The sequence below is a fragment of the Peromyscus californicus genome, unplaced genomic scaffold (genome assembly GCF_007827085.1).
Source record: "Peromyscus californicus insignis strain IS unplaced genomic scaffold, ASM782708v3 Scaffold_4__1_contigs__length_199733344, whole genome shotgun sequence".
Classification (NCBI taxonomy): Eukaryota; Metazoa; Chordata; class Mammalia; order Rodentia; family Cricetidae; genus Peromyscus; species Peromyscus californicus.
This window is the reverse complement of record NW_026294562.1, coordinates 14183218-14203810: the sequence shown is the minus strand read 5'-3', so window position 1 is coordinate 14203810 and position 20593 is coordinate 14183218. Positions and strand designations below refer to the sequence as shown.

Below are 20593 nucleotides of genomic sequence, written 5' to 3'. Positions count from 1 at the left end.
ACCTTTGTTTTATTTCAAAATAAAACAAAGACAAACCAAGAAGAAGACTGTCAAGGTGATGGATTGTTTACATCAACTGGACACAAGCTAAAGTCATGGGAGAGGAGAGAACCTCAGTTGGGAAAATGCCTCCATAAAATGGGGCTGTAGACAAGCCTGTAGCTTAGTTTCTTAGTTAGTAATCGATGGGAGATGGCCCAGCCATTGTGTATGATGCTAATCTCTGGGCTGGTGGTCCTGGGTTCTATTAGAAAGCAGGCTGAGTGAGCCATGGAGAGCAAGCCAGTAAACAGCACCCCTCCACAGGCTCTGCATCAGCAGCATCAGGGTTCCTGCTCTGTTTGAGTCCCTATTCTGACTTCCTCCAATGATGGACTACAATGTGGAAGTGTAAGCCGAATAAACCCTTTCCTCCCCAACTTGTGTTTGGTTATGTGTTTCATCACAGCAATAGGAACCCTAACTAGGACAGTTTCAATACAAATCAAACACCGCCGGGCAGTGGTGGCGCACGCCTTTAATCCCAGCACTCGGGAGGCAGAGGCAGGCGGATCTCTGTGAGTTCGAGGCCAGCCTGGTCTCCAAAGCGAGTTCCAGGAAAGGCGCAAAGCTACACAGAGAAACCCTGTCTCGAAAAAACAACAAAAAAAAAACAAAAACAAATCAAACACCTTATGACTTGCATGGGTGTGAGGTACACTACTCATGGGAGAAGGGGGAGGAGGGAGTGGGGAGGAGAGAAGAGAGAGAGAGAGAGAGAGAGAGAGAGAGAGAGAGAGAGAGAGAGAGTCCTGAAGCTAAGAATATAAAAGCTGGTTTCAAAGCCCTGAATCTCCTTGGTCTGTCACAAGCAAATGTAAAACTCAATTGTTCATTCTGATACTTAACAAAATAAATAACGCCCACTGCAGATGAGCTTAAGAAGTCAGAACTCAGGCAAACTAGATGGTTCGGGCCTCTAATGCCAGTAGGATGGCAAGTTCAAGGCCTACCTGGCCTACAACATGAGCTCAGGCCAGTTCAGGTAACTTATCAAGACTATGTCTCAAAATAAGTAATGAGTTTTTTGTTTTGTTTTAGAGGGTTGGGTATGAAGTTTAATGGCCCTATATCCAATACCCAGAACCACACGCACATAAAAAATTTTTTTTAAAAAAGATAAAGGAAATTATAAACCAATTCATTAGAAAACGAATCACATGAGATTTATGTTTGTAGACCTATGAATGGGAGCATTATCCCTGAAAGTCCTTGAGATAACACAGTAACATGAAAAAAGGGGGTGTAAAGTGTCACCTCTGCATAAGGCTATAGTTAAATGGCAGAGCATCTTTTTAGAGCCTTGGTTGGATCTCCAGTACTGGGGGATGGGGCAGCAATAGTCAGAATGTAGAGCAGAGCATAGATCAATTGGAAAAGCTACAAATACTCAAGAAAATTCAGTATTTACACTTAAAATTTTCAGTGATTGGATGTATTCCTGTTAAGACAGTAGAAATATGTTAGAAGAACACATCACTTGTTTGTCCAGTACCAAAAGTATATATGTAGGTATATATATGTGTGTGTATATGCAATAACAATTAACGAAAGAAAAGGCCATGAATTTTAAGGAGAGTGGAGAGGGATATATGGGAGGGTTTGGAGGGAGGAAAGGGAAGGGGGAAATGTTGAAACTGGATTATAATCTCAAAACATTTTTAAAGTATAAAAATGACATAAAAAAGAAATAACTCACAAAAAAGGAAAAGAAAGAAAAGTAATAATTTTACTTAATGGGTTCTGAGTCAGAAGTCTTAAACAAGAGTTGGAAAGACAACTTCAGTGGGTAAGAGAAGCGGCAGCCTTTGCAAAGGACCCAGGTCCGATTCCCAGAATGGGCTTGGCAGCTCACAACTGTCTGTAACTCCAGTTCCAGAGGATCCAATGCACTCCTCTGGCTTCCCTGGGTACCACGCGCACACATGGTACACAGAAATACATGCTTATATTCATACACATAAAATAAAATAAATAATAAACCTTAAATAAAACATTAGCACACAGAACCTCAGCAGCTTATGGCACAAACGGATCACAAGAGAAGAACTGAAAACACAACACTTGCTAAACAGTCCTGAGAATTCATCGTCCAAAGATGCACAGATACTCCTGCAGCATGAAAAGAACAAGGGATGACGCTCAGCTCCCGAACCACCAGCAACATGCTTGCTAGAAATCCTGAGGCTAAGTGACAGGTGAACCCCTCCCTCCCTCCCTCCCTCCCTCCCTCCCTCCCTCCCTCCCTCCCTCCATGTGTCTTGCTGTGTAGCCCAGGCTGGAACTGAGAACCCTCCCACCATAGCCCTTTGAGGGCTAGGATTCAGGCCTGTGTCACCACACACAGGCTTTAAACTTTGCAAGTTAAGAATGCTTTGGAGGGGGCTACAGTGTTAAGAGTGCTTGCTTCAGAACTAAGAGGAGCAGAGTACGGGCGCACATGTGCACACACACACACACACACACACACACACACACACACCAAATGGATTTTTAAATGGAGTATTTTGTTAATAAGTCACTGACTGTGTAGCTGGAGTTTTATGTGTCTAGGGCTAGAAAATCTTTACCCAAATGAGGGGTCTGTTTCTCTCAAGTAAGAAACCTGTATATAGGTGGCTGCTGTGGTTCAGTCTTGCTTGTTTCAAGGCTGGCCAAAGCTTGTGTGTGTTTACTGTTTTGGTAGATACTGCAGGATTGCTCTCTTAACCCTCTGACAATAAAGTATGAGATTGATTGCCTGTCTGCCCATATCCTTTCTCTCTCTGCCTTCCTTCCTGCCTTGTAAGGAGTCTCATCATGTGGCCCAGGCTAGCCTGGAGCTCATTTTCCTCTCTGTCACCTGGGATTGCAGACATGTACCACCAGGCCCAGTTTCTACTACTACTACTACTACTACTACTTCTACTACTACTACTACTACTACTACTACTACTACTACTACTACTACTACTACTATTCATTTGCTCATTTTAAAGGTTTAAAAAAGCTATCGCAATGTCTCAATTTGCATTTCTTTAATTATGAGTGAGGCTGTACAAAACATTACTAAATTTACATTTGATTAGCACATAGAGAAAAGGGTTTCTCATGACACTTTCATACACTGCGCATCATTATATTTTGTTCTGGGTCACCCACCCATCCCTCCGCTCCCTCGGGCGAGCTCCCTTTCTCCTCCTCTTTTGCTTTCAAGCACATGCACTCCTCACTGGCTCTCACTCCCGGTCTCCCCTCCTTCTTCCTTTTGTCTCACAGTCCCCTTTCCACTTTCACGTCCTACACATACAGTTGGGGGGTGAGGAGTTTAAATCTAGATTCTACATATGAGAGGGAAATGCGGTATTTTTCTTTCTGAATCTGGTTTATTTTGCTTAACATAATGATTTCCAGTCACACTCGTTTTCCTGCAAATGTTAGGACTTGTATTTCTTTAAGGCTGCATGAAACCCCATGTGCGTGGGCACCGCTCTCTTCATCCATTCATCTGTTGATGGGCATCTCATCTCTTTCCATGTCTAGGCTACTGTGAGGAGTACAGCAAAAAACACGAGTGTTCAAGCAACTCTGTGGGAGCCTTTGGGTACCCTGAATAGAAAATCTACATTGGCCATTTTTATGTCTTTATTTGTGAACAGTCCGTTACAGCTGTGCCTAGCATTCTGTTGGTGTGTGTGTGTGTGTGTGTGTGTGTGTGTGTGTGTGTGTGTGTGTGTGTGTGTGTGTTTCATGTCCCTAGGTGCTAGATGAAGTTCTAAATTCCACAGTGAAAGGTGACTTGTAGCAGACCCTGGGCCAACTGTGGGGCAGCTTCACTTCACATTTCAGAGTCAAGATCACTGGAATTTTAAATAATTGAATTCATGTGGACAGACTTCCTGTTCACCCCCAGCTGTGATGATCCCAAAATGTGGAGTAAAATGCACAACAGTGGGAGAGACAGGAAGCCGCCATGAGCTGTCACGGGCCCATGGAGGGGAAAGGGCACTATGCATGGTGTCCCCGGTCCCTCACCACTCTGGATTCCACTCTGCCTGGAATTCTGAGAGATAACAGCAAGTTCATGTACAGGATGTTTCCCTGGAACATGCTGTTTTGCTGAGACCTCAAAGGTGTCAGTCCGACGAGATGGATGACTTGTATTCGGCAGTTTCTTTCCTGAAAGTCAGCTCCAGAACACTGTTCCCACAGGCAAAGGGCCTATGAGACTGCCTGCTGAGGACCACAAGGCTGGAGAAGTTAAGTCCACTACTCAAGGCTACACTGCTGTTTAGACACTAGTGACTAGTTAGGATCCACACTCGGCATTACTCTATTTTACACGTAATGACTCATCGAATTTTCATAAGAATTCTATGTAGTAGAGAGCATTAGATTTTTATTTAACAGTTGAAGAAATTGAGGCCCAGAGTGAATAAATGACTTAAGGTGACACTTACAGCTGGTAGAGTGAAAGCAAAGACACCAATCAGAAAGACACTTGAGCTCCAGAATCCTGGCCAGAACCGCTACACTCTATCTTTTTGTTGAAGACACACTAGACTTGTCTTCGTTACTTTTCTATCGCTGTGATAAGACATCACGACCAAGGCAACTTATAAAAGAAAGAGTTTATTTGGGGCTTACAGTTTCAGAGGGCTGGGGTCTGTGATTATCACGGAGGGGAGCGTGGCAGCAGGCAGGCAGGCAGGCACGGTGCTGGATCAGTAGCTGAGAGCTTACACCTTGATCCAAAAGCATGAGGCAGGAGAGAGAAAATGGGGAACTGTGTAGGTTTGAAACCTCAAAGCCTGCTTCTAGTGACACACCTCCTCCAACCTCCTAATCCTTCCCAAACAGTTCCACCTACCAAGAACCCAAGCAGTCAAACATATGTATCTGTGGAGACCATTCTTAGTCAAGCCACCATAAGAATTAGATTCCAATAGTTAGACAAAGAGCTGTCAAACTTAAAAAGACTTTTTTTTTTTTTTTACAGCTCAGTGCATTCCACAAGGTAAGTATGCTGTAAGTGAAAGACAGATGTTTTAAAAGACTCTGCTATGTGAATTTTGTTCTGTTTTGCTTTGATTTTCTTCTTTTTGTTTTTAGTTTTCTTTTTCTTTTTTTTTGGGAAGCTGATGATTTGACCCATTTGATGATGACTTTGTCATCATGTGTGCTAGACACAGCTTTACCAATGAGTTATGACAGTATTCCTCTCTTTTCTCTCTGTGGCTCTTCCCCTTATTATTCCTAATTTTATTATATATTTTTAGGAGTTCCATACATTAATGATCACGTCCAGACCCCACCAGCGTCTCTTCCTCCAGACTTCACGCTTCCTCTTCCTTTTTCTTCTTTGTAACTCACTGAGTCCTCTATGTGCATGGGTGTACAGCCATCCGCTGAAGCCTGGACAACTTACCACGGGCCACGGAGTTGAAGAACACTGACTCAGTAGCCTTCACCAGCCAAAAGCTCCTCAGTTAGGGGTGGGGCCCTGTGAGTCCCTCCCCTGTCCATGATAGAGTGTCCACTGGCTTGATCTGCTACGATCTGTGCAGGCAACCACAGCTGCACTAGCCCCTGAGTGTCTGTAAGACATTGTTTCACTCCAGTCCCCTCTGACTTCTGGCTCTTATAATCTTTCTCTCTCCCTTTCCAATATGTGTTCTGAGTCTTTCAAAAGGAGGAGGAGGTGATATAGATGTTGAGAGTCGTCTCCCCCCCACTTCAAAAAAATCAAGATCCACACTTTGAGAAAACTTTAAAAGAAACTATCCTTCTAGTTCACACTTCTGTTATGAAAACGTTCTGCTTTGTATGTGTTGATTGCCCATAACATACTCTGCTTGGGGTGGGAAGGAACTGATGGGCAGTTTCCATCAAGATTATTTCTGGTTATGAGGCATTCATTTCTCTCCCTGTAGTTTATGTTTAAAAATGGTACAAATCAGCATGCTGGAAATTAAGGAAAACCTTTCCCTCACTCATTCATCCACTCATTCCACAGATAGCAACTACTCTATTCTCAGCATTGTGCTAAATCAGGAGTTGGATGGCAGACTCACCCCATAGCACCTCTTGTTTCTATACATACAATTTCATTGGCTCACAGTCATGTCATTCATTTACATACTACTTGTGTACTACAATGATGATCTCTGAGCAGTTGCTGCAGAGGCCACATACCTATTCATTCATTGATTTTCATTGAGCACCTACAGTGTATCCAGGCTCTGGGCCAGAAAGAAGTGCTATTTGCTTATAATGAGAATGGTCAGAGAAATGCGATAAATTCATTATATTGTAATATTGATACTTCTATTTGGTGCCCTAGTATGACTTTAGCATGATTTTGTTTTCCTACCTTAAAAATCTCAATCAGGCCAGGTGGCACATGCCTGTAATCTCAGCACGGAGACTGAGATTTGTGAGTTCTGGCTACATAGTAGCTCCGAGATCAACCTGAGGAACAGAGGGAGACCCTATCTCAAAACAACACTTAAATGTTTATATTCTAATGCTTTCTACTTTCTTCATTCCCTAATTTCTAAGTGGTAATTACTGGGTGCCTGAGTGCATAGGATAATCGTGCTTCCCATTCATTCATCAGACTTTCTATTGGAGTGTCTCCTATGCATGGGTTAGCATCAGAGACACATTAAAGGGTCTGGGTCTGGTGGGGAAAGCACGGCAAAGCACAGAAATAAATGCACAGCTACAGCCAATGCATTGACACAGAGATGCTCTGGTCTCTCAGCGCAGCAGAGGGGTGGCTAAGTGGGAAGACTTCTTGGAGGTGGTGCCAGAACTCTCTACCTCCCTTCCTCCCTCCTCTTCTTCCTTTACCTCTCCCTCCCTTCCTCTCTCCCTTTCTTCCTTCCTTTCTTTTTCTTTTTGACAGGTTTTTCCTGGGTAGCTCAGACTTGCCTTGAACTCTTGGCCTTCTTGCCTCACTCTCCACTTATTGGGACTACAGGTTTGGCCACCATGCCCAGCCCGAGTGTACTCCTGAAAAATACTAAGTGCTGGGTACATGGTTCAGTGGTAGAGTGTTTGCTTGGTATGCCCAAGGTCCTTGTTTAGATCCCTAGCACAACTATAATTAAATAATTACATGATTAACTTGACAGTGAAGGAGGTATAGGCACTGTCTGAGGGTTTCTATTGCAATGGAACACTATGACCAAAAAGCAAGTTGAGGAGGAAAGGGTTTATTCAGCTTACACTTCCACATTGCTGTTTATCGTCAAAGGAAGTCAGGACAGGAACTCAAACAGGGCTCTCCCCTGGGGGACGGGGTATGTTATGCGAACCCACAAGAGTCTGTTAAGGGATCTCAAGTATTTATTAAGATATAGAATGGGGATAATGCACAAGTCATCACAGATACAGGACGAGATAAACACCCCTGCTTGTCCAGTCTTTGTCCTCTGTTCCACCCAAGGGTAATGGGAACCAACCGCAAGCTGCTCTACGCGGGGTCCTGCTACCCAAGAGAGAGCTCCACAGCTCCCTCTCTCCTCTTAAGCGGTCACATACGCAGACAAGACCACACCCATCGGGTCAGATGCCCCAAAAGCCTTTGGTTGAATGGAATGAATTCCCACAACAGGGGTCAGCTATCCCAGGGCCAGTGAAGGGTGGGGCTGGCTCCGCATAGCATGGTTTCGTTGCCCCCCTGTGCTAACTCAGCCCTAGACACTCAGCCTGCTTTCTTACAGAATCCAGGACCACCAGCCCAGGATGGGTAACACCCACAGTGGGTTGGGCCCTCCCCCATCGGATCATCAATTAAGAAAATGCTCTACAGTGATCTTATGGAGGCATTTTCTCACTTGAGGCTCCCCCATTTCTAATGAGTCTAGTTTGTGTCAAGTTGACATAAAACCACCCAGTACAGGAACCAAATACATAAAGCCTGGAGGTGTTTCCAAGTATAACCCTTTCAGAGGGTAGTAGGAATTGATGCATCATCAAAAGTCGTCATGTTTTAACTTTAAAAAAGTTTGTTTGCTTATTTATTTATTCATTTTTTTATGGTATGTATATTTTGTGGGATGCCACCAGCCTTTCTAACCAACCTGGTCAGCCACTTGGTTTGTGGGAGTCCTTCTCAGTCCAGTAAGAATAGAGCCGGCAATGTTAGCCTCTTGAGCAAGACCATGAACTTGAATAAGCTGGCCTAACCAGGTGTGCCCCAGAGTCACCTCACCTGAGTGAGAACAGCTGCTGGGAAGCGAGCCACATTCCAGACAGGTGACATGTCCTGGTTACAAGACTATTCTCTCCTTCTTTGGAGGTGGTGAGAGCTATTTTTTTCCCAGCTGCTGCCTCCCTCCTGACCTTCCCATCTTCCCCATACATCTGTCAGGGCTTCACTGCCTCCTCTGCTACCAAGGGGGGAGTTTGTCTGGGGACCCTTTGGGAGCTGATGTCAGATGCTCAAAGGATGTTCTGTTAAGTTAGGTCCGCAGCGGACTGGAAAGGAGGAGATTAAAGGAATAAAATATGCCGTGCACAGTTTTGGAGAGCTCTAGCCAGCTGGGATTCGGCTCTGTCATCTAAGGTGACCAAAGGGTTGGCTGATAAATGATAACAATTTTCTGTAACACATGGGCTTTTAATCTTCCCAACAGCCTGGAGGGGAAAATGTTAGACATGATGACTGGAGCAGTTCTTACCATGTCACTGGGGGCCCAAATGTAGTTTTAGATTCTACAGACAGTAAATCCAGCAATGTGGGAAGAGTGCCTGTGTAAATGGGCCCCCGTGTCAGTCAGGGCTTGCCTGTTGGAGGGTGGATCATGGATCCAGGCAGTGACAACACTTTTCATTTGGCTGAAACAAATAAAATGGTGTTGGAGGATACAACACACCAATAGAACCCAGGAAAGCAGATATTGTAGGGCCTCCTTGGGACCTCTTACCAGGAACTAAAGGGCTGCCTCCCTCATCTCCTCTCTGGAGTCTGGGGCTCCTCCTCCCCACTCCCTCCTCCTTTTTCTTTTTTCTTTCTTTTTTTTCTGTTTTGTTTTGTGGGTTTAAATTATTTTTTCAAAAGACTTTGAGACAAGGTTTTTGCTTTGTAGGTCTGGGTGATTGGGCTGTGTAGCCCAGGTTGGTCTCAAACTTGTGACTGTCCTGCCCCAGCTTCCCTAGAACTGGGATTACAGGAATGGACTACCGTATCTGACTTCATTTTTTTTTTCTTTTTCCTTCTTTCCAAGCCCATCTTTTTCTGCTTCTCCTGGCCTTGACATGCCCAGTTCCAGGCTCCAGCAGTATTTGACTGGCAACTTGTAACTGTAGATGTAGATTCCTAGGAAAATACAATAGAATTGGCCTCTTATAGCCAAGTGGTACCTGGCCACTCTCAGTTATGAGAGATAGACTGAGCAAGCCAGAGCAGCAGGCTTCACGGAGGCATGCACTTCGTGGTAGAAGTTATTTGTCGAAAGGAGACTGTGTATTTTTGCAGACGCCACTCTAATGGCATGCAGGACTTCTGTGATCCTTTGAGGAGTGTGTTCCTGAGGCATGCAATTGCTTTGCCTTTCAGGCTGGGACATTGCTAGTCAGCGGTCCTACTCTTCTAGAGGTTTGCTTTATCATCTCGCTGAGTGTCGTTAATGAGGACAGCGCTCTCTACACGGTACTGCTGTTACAGCTGGGCTATGCATATAGCTGAGCAGTCTAGGAGGGTACTGATAAGAGACTATTGTATTAAGGCTTAAACAGAGAGCTTTGCAGAGGAATTACAGCTCATGCCAATATTTGAGTTATCCTGCAGAACAAATAGGTGTATTGGTGGCTTTCTTTGGTCCTTGAGTTTGTGGCTACTCCCCGGCCATTCTTCCACAGCTCTCTACCATTCACTCCTACCCTCTTATCAACAATGTCCACTGGTCCCTGACAGGGACCATATCTTCTTCTCTAAAAAAAGAACCATTTTTATTTGTGTCTGTGTGGGTATGTGCACATAAGTGCTGGAGTCCGAGGAGGTCAGAGACGTCAGATCCCTGGAGCTGTAGTTACAGGTGATTGTGCACCTCCTGATATGGGTGTTGGGAACTAGACACCAAACTAGGTTGTGGTCTTAAATGCTGAGCCACACCCTCGGTCCAAGATCTCACCCTTTTTGCAGTTTTGCCTTGGTATGCATCCGTGCTATTTCCTGTAGCTGGGATTCCTTCTATTTTCTCCCACATTTCTACCCTTATTCTTAAAGTTCAGCCTCAGTTCCCATTCCCCAAGATGTCACAGATCCTTCACTTCCATATCTGCTGTTCACTTTTTTTTTTTTTTTTTTTTTTGGTTTTTCAAGACAGGGTTTCTCTGTGTAGCTTTGCGCCTTTCCTGGAACTCACTTGGTAGCCCAGGCTGGCCTCGAACTCACAGGGATCCGCCTGGCTCTGCCTCCCGAGTGCTGGGATTAAAGGCACGCGCCACCACCGCCCGGCTTCTGCTGTTCACTCAACAGTGACTTACTGTGTGGTGTTGCTGGATACATTAGTTTGCCAGAGCTGGTCAGCTAGGAATTTGATCTGTCATCTAAGATGACCAGTGGGTCTGTAATTAGTGGCCTAAAACCCAGACAATTACTTCTTCATAATACCTGGGATTAGCAGTCTAAGACGAGGGTGTCAGCAAGTTTGCTGTCTCACGTGGCCTCTTTCTTGGCTTTCCTGCATCTGCACGTGCTCCTGCTTGTACCGCCAATTGCCTCATCTCAGAGGGACAGCAGTCGCATTGGATAAAGGTCCACCCCAATGGTCTTGTTTTAACTTTAATCATGACTCATGTCCTTAAGGGCCCCGCCTCTAAATACAATCTCATTCTCAGCTCTGAGGGATTAGAGTTTCAACATATGATTTGGGGTGTGTGTGTGTGTGTGTGTGTGTGTGTGTGTGTGTGTGTGTGAGAGAGAGAGAGAGAGAGAGAGAGAGAGAGAGAGAGAGAGAGAGAGAGTTCAGCCCATAAACCCAACCCGATTGAGTACAAGGCTGAGCAAGGCTTATCTGATGATCTTTGGCCTTTTGTTCTTCAACTGCCTTGTGAGAAAAGCAGATGCCAATTACATGATCAGATTATTTGTTACCATTATGGGATGGTCTAAGAAGTCGAATACAGGGTATGTGAATTCTTGCCAGGGGAGAATTCACTGAGGACGTGAGATCTGAAGAAAGGATGTGTTGGAACATTCCAGCTTGGGAATGGGGTGGTTCAAGATTTTAGGCCGAGAAGCACTGTGAGTTCCAGGTTTCACACCATCAAGGAACTAAGGTCAAAGGCCCAAGGATCACAGGACCTTGTATCTTAGCATCATCATGCCGTGCTTACTGTATCCTACCTTCGACTGTTCTGAGGAATCTTTTGGGACAGAAGTGGCATGCATGGTTTGATTTTCTTTGTATTCATTTAGGGAACTTGAGCTCCTTTTTCAATTTTCTTCACCATATGCAGTATAGGGCTGGCCGTATAGTGGATGTTCAGGAAATAAACGTGTATAAGGAGGAATGCGATTAACTGAGCACTCTTGTTTAAATCAGAAGCTGCGCTACCTCGGGTGTTTGTCCTCAAGGCTGTGAAAGGGGAGGGACTCTTTGTAGTACGGTGCCACCTAGTGGTCTTCTTTTTATTGCAACAGTACAGGGAAGCAGAATGACTCCCGTTTCCAAGACCAGAAAATGGGAAATCATTTTGTTTCGTCATCATAAACTGAGTCGTTCAAGCATTCATTCTTCCATCCATTCTCCATTTTCCACACTTATATTGATGTCCATCTGGATCTCACTTCGATGAGCTGAACACGTTGCGTGTCTTTCCACCACCTTGGGGCTCCTGACTGTCCACTTTGGGAACTTTGTTTTCCCCAGATCATAAATCGTGATGTGATAACAGTATCTACATCCTTTCAACTCTTTAAAAAATTTTTTTAATAAATATTTTTATTTTATAATTAATTTAATTTTACATATCAGCCACGGATTCCCCTGTCCTCCCTCCTCCCGCCCCCTAGTCTTCCTCCCCAATCCACCCCAATCCACCCCCCATTCCCACCTCCTCCAAGGCAAGGTCTCGTTCTTTCTGTGAGCTTGGCATGTCTGAAATCAGGACTTCTTAAAATTTTTCTACTCACAATCCCCAAGAAATGCTTACATGACATATATAAATAAGTATATAAAATCTCTCCGGGCAGTGGTGACGTACGCCTTTAATCCCAGCACTCAGGAGGCAGAGGCAGGTGATCTCTGTGAGTTTGAGGCCAGCCTGGTCTACAGAGGGAGATCCAGGACAGGCATCAAAACTACACAGAGAAACCCTGTCTCGGAACCCCCCCCCAAAAAAAAGGTATATAAAATATGTATACATGCCCAATGGTTATTGACAATAAGTCATAAAGAAATTTATTTTAAAATGCTTCTGAGGTATACATTTAATTTTGCCATATATTAAAGGAAAAAGCAAAATTGCATGTAAATGAGATGGGTATGCTTGCTTATTTTTGGCTAATCTCAGCTAACATTTAATACTGGGAAGGACATAAAACACCTTCAGTGTTTTTCAGAGTAGATCTATATTTTGGTCTTATTAATCACCAATACTGAGAATGCCACTAACCATACATTTGGAGTTTAAAAAATACCAGAATTTTGTTTAGGGTCACTTTAAAATTTCCTGGCAGTTCTGTCCTAATCCCAAGTCAAATTTTATGTAATAATTATTTTAAAGTGAAACTCAAGTCAGCAACTCAAACAGCAATTTTAAGAATCAAACATTCTAACACAAAAATATACTAATTTCATACTTACATCCTGAGGAATGCTGGTAGGAAAATATTAAAAGTAATTTCTCATAATTAAGTCATTTTGTTTCTTTAAGAACACTCCCCTCATCTGCCATGTGGTGGTGAGGGCAAGGGAAAGATGCCCCCCCCCCCCCCCGCCCCCTCCTCCTCCTCCCTCCCCCCCCTTGCCCCTGTGGTGGGAGCTGCCCCGCCCCCTTACCAGCTACAGCACTTGGAAACGTGGGCCCTGCACCTCACCTGGACAGAACAGTAGAGCTGATCCTACAGACTGGGGCGTGTAGGCAAACAGATCCCAAGAATGTGAGCATGGGAGATTTGGCCCCACCTCTCATCTGCCGTATGGTGGTGTGGGCAGGGGAGAGATGCCCCTCTTGCCCCTTGCTGCCTGTGGCAGGTGAGAGAGCTGGCCCTGAGGCTGTGAGATTGGGAGAGCTGTCCCTGCCCCTCACCAGCTGCAGCACTTGGCAGAGTGGCCCCTGAACCTTGTCTGGGCAACATAGTAGAGCTAGCCCTGATGTTCCAGGTGTGGGAGAGTCGACCCTGAGGGTGTGAAAACAGAACTGGCCCCATCCCTTGCTCATTGGGCAAAAGGTGAGCTACATGGGGGCCATGCTGGAGAGTTCACCTTGGTGGTGAGGACAGGGGAGAGCTGGTGGGCTGGCCAACCCAGCAACTACCCAGGCCCAGAACAAGGGTTATGAGTTGGCTCACTCCAACATCCACCCCATCTGTGATCTGCTGGAGCATATGAAGGGGCCAGTCCTACAGACCCAAATCTACAGGATCTCCATGACACAGGGCAACAATAGGTTATCCAAGAGTAGTCCCACTGAGGGCCCAAAATCAATAGTGTAACAGAAACTAGAGGCTTTGAACTAGACCAAGGATTCTTTGTAATAAACATCTGCAAGAAAAGACATATGGATAAACGGGTTTACTGTGTGACTCACTGTGTCATGTACCACAGCTATCCTGATGAGATTTTTTTCCCTTTAAATTTTATTATTTTATTTTGGAGGGAAGTTGCAGGGGCAGAGAGCAGATATGAAGGGATGGGGAAATGAATGGGATCAAGATGCATGATGTTAAAGACACAAAGAATAAATAAAAAGAAAGTTAAAAAAAAGAGAGAGAATAGAAAACCTAGTGGTCAATGATGGAGGTGTACACCTTTACTCCCAGCATTGGGGAGGCAGAAGCAGGAGGATCTCTGTGAGTTTGAGTTTGAGGCCAGCCTGGTCTATAGAATGAGTTCTAGGACAGCCAGAACTACCCAGAGAGACTTTGTCTGGAAAAACAAACAAAACAAAACAAAATAAACAAAGATAACCTTGCATGTACAGTGAAAACCCTGCAAATCATAACATCCAACAGTGTCGAGTCTGGGTAGAGGTGCTTCAGGCTGTGTGGTTTGCACTACATTGGTGTGCTGGCATACAGTGTGGAAAGTATGGGTGTTGTGTGTTCAGAACCGAGGCTGCACTCAGTCACGGGAAACAACTGGGGGTGAATGCTTCCAGAAGCTCCTCAGGTCCTTATATGTTTGATTTTGAATTTGTTTTTGGTCTGTGCCTTTAAAAACCCTTCACAGTTGCTAAAAGTTTGTGAACTCCATGTTCAGGTGGTAGACATAGCCACACAGTCCTAGCAGCTGTGTACAAAATAACCCTTTCACACTGTGCTCGGATTAGCTGCGCCTGCTCCCTTCAGCCCCTCTCCCAGTAGCACACTGTGAGTGCCAAGGCCAGTGACTCTGCCTTACTATTTCACACCAATAGAAAGAGAGACTGCAGGGGGGCTTGAGAAGCGCATGTCAGAAGGTGAAAATGCCGAGGCTTGTACAACAAACTGATGGAGAAAGAACAAACAGATAAATAAATAAAAGGGAGGAAGACAGATAGAAAGCTACAGTATCAAACTTTAGGATTATTGTTTCATAAAAACATGAAGACGGTTTTCAGTGTTTGACGGTAGACTCCTGTCCAGACTCCGTTCACAAAGATGCGCTATAAAGCAAAAAGAAGGGAAATACATAGAAAAGTGGGCAAGACACCAAAAATCTCAACGTGGATGTTAATTCTCTGGTGGAGTTTCACCTCCTACACTGTGCTATCTAGATTGGCCTCAAACTCCTGATACTTTTGCCCTCCCCCGTCTCTTGAAAGTGCGGTGGTTATAGACATGTACCTCCATTCTCCATGCCTGCCATTCTCTCTCTCTCTCTCTCTCTCTCTCTCTCTCTCTCTCTCTCTCTCTCTCTCTCTCTCTCTCTCTCCCTCTCTCTCCAGCATCTTTAAAAACTATTTAAATTTTATTTTTTTGTGTGTATAATTCTTTGGCCTGTGTGTATGCATATACAGCACATGCATATTGCTTAAGGTCTTTTATACATTATTTTATGTGCATGAGTGTTTGCCCACATGTATGTTTGTGCACTGTGTACATGCCTGGTACCCACAGGGACCAGAGGGTACCGGATCCCTGGAACTGGAGTTACAGACAGTTGTGAGCAACTATATGGGCGCTAGAAATTGAACTTGAATCCTCTGGAAGAGCAACCAGTGCTCTTAACCTGAACAATCTTTCCAGCTTAACTTAATGGTCCTTCTCAAGACCAACTAAAAGAACAAACATTTTGTGTGTGTGTGCGTGCGTGCATGTGTGCGTGCGTGTGTGTGCGCGCGTGCGCGCACGCACACGTGTGACTGCCATGGCAGATGCAGACATATGGAGGTCAGAGGACAACTTGGGGGCGTCAGTCCTCCCCTTCTATTATGTGAGGTTTTTAAAGACTGTCTTCAGTCCTCAGGCTTGGCGGCAAACGCCTTTACCCACTGAGCCATTTCACTAGCTAAAGGATTATGCTCTTTAAGCAAACACAAACGGAGAATTTTTCCAAGTCATAAAGGCGATGTGCAGATGAATTTTTTTTTTTTTTTTTTTTTTTTTGGTTTTTCGAGACAGGGTTTCTCTGTGTAGCTTTGCGCCTTTCCTGGAAATCGCTTTGGAGACCAGGCTGGCCTTGAACTCTCAGAGATCCGCCTGGCTCTGCCTCCCGAGAGCTGGGATTAAAGGCGTGCGCCACCACCACCCGGCGAATTTTTTAACCCCTTGATTGACATAGATTTCAACTATTGCCAACAAAACAAAACAAAACAGTTTAAATATCCCCCAAATTAATGCCTATTGAAACTTACCCAAATAAATAAAAGTAAATTTTTTTATGCCATATACTACTACTACCAATTATTACTATTATTTTGGTTTTTTGAGACAGGGTTTCTCTGTGTAGCCCTGGCTGTCCTTGAACTCACTCTATAGACCCAGGCTGTCCTCAAACTCAGAGATCCACCTGCCTCTGCCTCCCGAGTGTACCACTACCCAGCTTATTTTTATTCTCTTAACTTTCAGTAAATCCTTAAGATGTTTAAAGAAAAAGGAAAAGAAATGTTGGCAAAGCTGTGAATAGGCAACTCACAGAAGGGAAGCCCAACGTGGCTCATGCACATATGAAGAAATGCTCAAGTTCTCTAGTGGAGAAAGTGGAAATGAAAGCAGAAAACATGCTCCTGCTTCTTCCAGCCCATTGGCAGGGTTAGAAAATTGGCTAATTAGATGAACCAGTGTTTGCAAAGCCCTTGTTTGATGCTAAAACATGCCTACAGGTCTTTATGACTATAAAGTGCTGCAGACTAGCAAGGTGCTGAATATGGAACACACACTGTGATACAACACAGGACTGGGCAGTGCTTGTGTGCCACAATCTAATAGCATTTGGTGCCATTGAGTAACTGGCTTCCACTAGATTAGTAAGGACACCCTTGAAATTGGAAAGCAGAGTCCACCTTCAGGCAGATTAGCGAGAAGGTACACTCTCCAGATAGTCACACAGTTGCAGCCTCCTAGGTTCAAGAGTTGGCTGTGGAACAGAGATTTTGCTGCCTGTGTGTAATGGGGCAGGTGGAAGGATACATCATACAATAGGGACATTGAAAGGGAAAGTAGAGGCTCTGTTTTGTCCCTAACGGTCCCTTGGCTGGATTTCTTTGTGCAGGACACACATACTTGTTCTAATGTGATGTCCCTAGGATGCCCCTATGCACAATCTTGCGCTCATCAATATCTTTTTAGGAGTATTTACATATAGGTCCATAAAATGAACATCAGACAACAATGGCAGCCTTTTTATTCAGCATTTGAGAAAGGGAATAACATGTGTTGGATCCCCAATTTGAAATGTCAAGCAGCCATCACAAGCAGTGGGCATGAGTGCAATCAAGATAAGCCCTACGGCCAGGCGGTGGAGGCGCAGGCCTTTGATTCCAGCACTGAGGAGACAGGGGCTGGCGGATCTCTGGGAGTCTGAAGCCAGCCTGGTCTACAGAGAGAGAGAGAGAGAGAGAGAGAGAGAGAGAGAGAGAGAGAGAGATCTCCACCCTGTCTCAAAAAACAAAAAAAACTAAATCAAACCAAAACAACAAACAAACAAAAGATAGTCCCTAGGAAAGAAGGCTGAGTGAAAAAGAACATAAGACGATTTCTAGTGTTCAAGAGCATATTAAATTAAAAAACACACCTAGAAAATGTTATTGATTAAAAAATACAGATCTGAGCCCAAGAGCACTTATTGAACGACCTTTGGGGCTGAGTTTGAGTGTTAGGAATAGGGCTAGCGTTAAAAAAGAAAGAAAAAAAACCCCACATTTCACTAACAAGACTGGTCATTCCAACTCTTTGTATTCAAAGTGCACATAGGCCTCTTTTTCCCGGATCTGCAGACTCCACTCAGCCTCTCAGAGGCACTGACCTTAGATTTCCTTGGATTCACCCGCTTCAGGATATATTTGCAAATTTCTCTGCAGCCCACTACCCAGGTACCGACCTACGGGGCTCCGCCCGCTTCGAACGTCTGCCAGGCTTCAGCGGCAGGGGGCGTGACGGTTGCCAGGCGACCGAAGACGCGCCGAGCGCCGGGTGTCGGCGCCGGGCCGGCGATCAGAAAAAAAACGTGTCGCCCTTTTAGACACTGGGGGCAGTGCACAGCCCCTTCTCCAGACTCCAGCCCAGTTATCTGATCTCCACGGCAGCCTTTGAGGCCGCCTTCAAAGAGCGTCAGGATGTCGGAGGTCAGGAGTCAGCGCCCCTCTGTTGCTTCTCTGCTTCGACCTCTCCCTGTCATCTCTCTCTTACTGGAACTCATCCTTTGTTACATTCTGGTCCTCCCTAACCAGCACCCTCGCTATCTGCACCCTCACGCTTTTCACCCTTGGCTCTGTCCCACTTCTTGCTCCTTCATGAATTCCCAGACCGTGACTTGCACCCTACAGTCTGAACTGCAGGTGATACCGTAGAGAGGCTATTGAAAATGTCTCATCGACATACTCATTGTCACCTTGCTCACTAACTTGTCCACCTGTCACGCCCCGATTCCCTAACATATGATCCCCAGCTGTCAGACACTTTGATCAAGGTCCTTCAGCCCATCGCCACTGCCCTGTGTTCCCATTGACCCGGTGTTAACATCTCACGGCCTCCATCTCTCACTCGTATTATAGGACACTTGATCTTAGCCTCACTGATGAGGTTTCATTTCTGCATCCTTCAGTAACCTGTCTGTCCATTAGCCCTCTCATTTATAACCTCAACAGCCCTACATCCTTGCCATCACTTGACACTCATCTATCCTGGTCTTACTTGAATTCTTCATCGATCTATCAGAGCCCACCCCTACCTTACCTATTACACAATTTCCAGCCAGAATCAGCTGCATAATTTGTGAGGCCCAGAGTAAAGTGAAAAGCTTTTTGTTAAAATTATTAAGAATTTTAAGACATGACAGCAGAGAATTTAACCAAAGTAGGAGTCTTCTGGACCCTGTGTGGTTGAACGGGCCCACCCCTGTGAAGCCAGCCCTGGTCCCAGCATCTCCTAGCACCTCCACGCTCGACCCTGTTTCTTCTGTCTTCTCTATGTTTCTGCACCTCGTTGTCCTTCCATCCCCTCCAGGCCTGGTCTTCCTTCGTAAGTTCCACTCCTTGTGGTTAATGGCTCTTTATGGCTCCTTATCTCCCCATTGGTCCCACTCCCAGGGGCCATCACTCTCTTGACGGCCTTGAGGCTATGATCACATCACTCCTCCCCACTACCTAGTCTCTTTCATGTCTCCTCGCTTCCCAGCTTCTCCTCTTGGTCCTGCTAGCTCTCATTTACACCCTTGAGTGTTTCCTCCTCCACTCAGTGTCCCGTCTTATTTCATTGTTCTTTATCCTCCAAGAGTAAGCTCTCCTCCTTACAAGCAGATGCACCTCAGTCCCCAGGGCACTGCCTGACACACGGCAGACAGCCTGTGAGCAAATGATGGAATGTCACAGTTCCTCTGATCCTATCACTTCGTGTTGATATCCTTCTTAAGTACACACCATCGCGCTTGGCCACAGTGTAGAAGGTACCAACTACCCATTAGTCAGAGCTAAGAGATTATTTTTGCTTTGCCTTTAATAGAAGAATACTTTTTGAAGTAACAACATGAAAATACATTTCTTTTGTTCATACAAGTTTCTTTAAAATGTTTCTTTGGTATTTCTACACTCCTGTACTAATTGCAGGCATACAGGGAGAACCTGGGTGCAAACAAATCATTAGGCTGCTGATCAAATGTTGACATTAATACCACTTTCAAGGCTGGAGCGCAGAACACCGTTGGATGAATCGGTGTCTGTGACTCAGGTTTTGCATCAATGAGACTGAGCAACAGTAGGACCACATTTGCCTAATAGGGTTTTTCCTTCTTTGAGCATTTGCTGAATCGTGTTCTGTGCAATAATCTACTTTTAGCAAGGAAACCTCTGTTGGATTTAAAATAGTCCTAAAGCTGTTAAGCCAAGTGTTACAGGCGCCACATTTAAATCTCTAAACACTGTGTTTTGCTTGCACGTCATGTGTGGGGATTTAATTAACAGTACAAGTTTTTTCTTTCTTTTTTTTTTTTTTTTTAACTAAGACTATAAACCTTCCTCACACTGCGTAAGCTATGCTCATCGAGAGAAGAGGTAAAGAAGGCTGCTTGGAATCTTCAGGGTGGATTAGAATTTTATTATAATTGAGATGAAAGATCATCTCATTTGGTTCCTTTGGTGAGCAGTGAGGGGCGGATGTTAAGCCCTGTTTTGTGTAGACTGTCAAAGCAGAGTGTGGAAAGAGTAAATAAAGCTTGCAAACTGTATCTACCCTTAGAAGTTTTGGGTGGGTCTTTGCAGCTGACAGAACATGAATCCATACTCTTTAGCATGTCATTCCATGCTCCCAGCCCGTCTCTGCCTCTCCTTGTCATGCCTCTTATATGTGGGCCTCTCGGGCACTTGTGTGGCTGTGAGCTCTGCCTCAGGCTTTGCCACCTGCTGGGAGTGATCTTTTCTCCAGAGCTACCTGTACGAATCCTTTTCTTCCTTCTAGTGGCTTGAGTACCACTTCTTTCATGAAATGTGCTTTATTCTCACTGCTGGGAGTAAGTCTCTTTTTATGTGTTCTTAAAGAACATAGAATGCATTTTATGGCAGGAACTGAATATTTCTGTTACAACAGAACATACTTGACCAGTCAGTAAAACAAATACCCTGTGGGTGGGCCTTTTATTCCCTACCTTGGTTGCCTTTACAGGCTTCACCACACAACTCTGTGATAGAGGGTGGTGAATAAACATTGGTTGAATGAATGGATGCATACCTTTATCATTATTAGTGCTGCCATGCTGTACTTAGT

General features: G+C 44.8%; 1 protein-coding gene across 1 annotated transcript in view; it reads left to right on the top strand.

The window, feature by feature from the left end:
* The first annotated feature begins 17952 nt into the window (after nucleotides 1-17952).
* Nucleotides 17953-20593, top strand: part of Cfap58 (cilia and flagella associated protein 58) — a 109555-nt gene continuing 106914 nt past the window's right edge. The window contains exon 1 of the mRNA XM_052713661.1: nucleotides 17953-17961. Within this exon, the coding sequence (XP_052569621.1) occupies nucleotides 17953-17961 (9 nt within the window). The remainder of the gene's footprint in view (nucleotides 17962-20593) is intronic.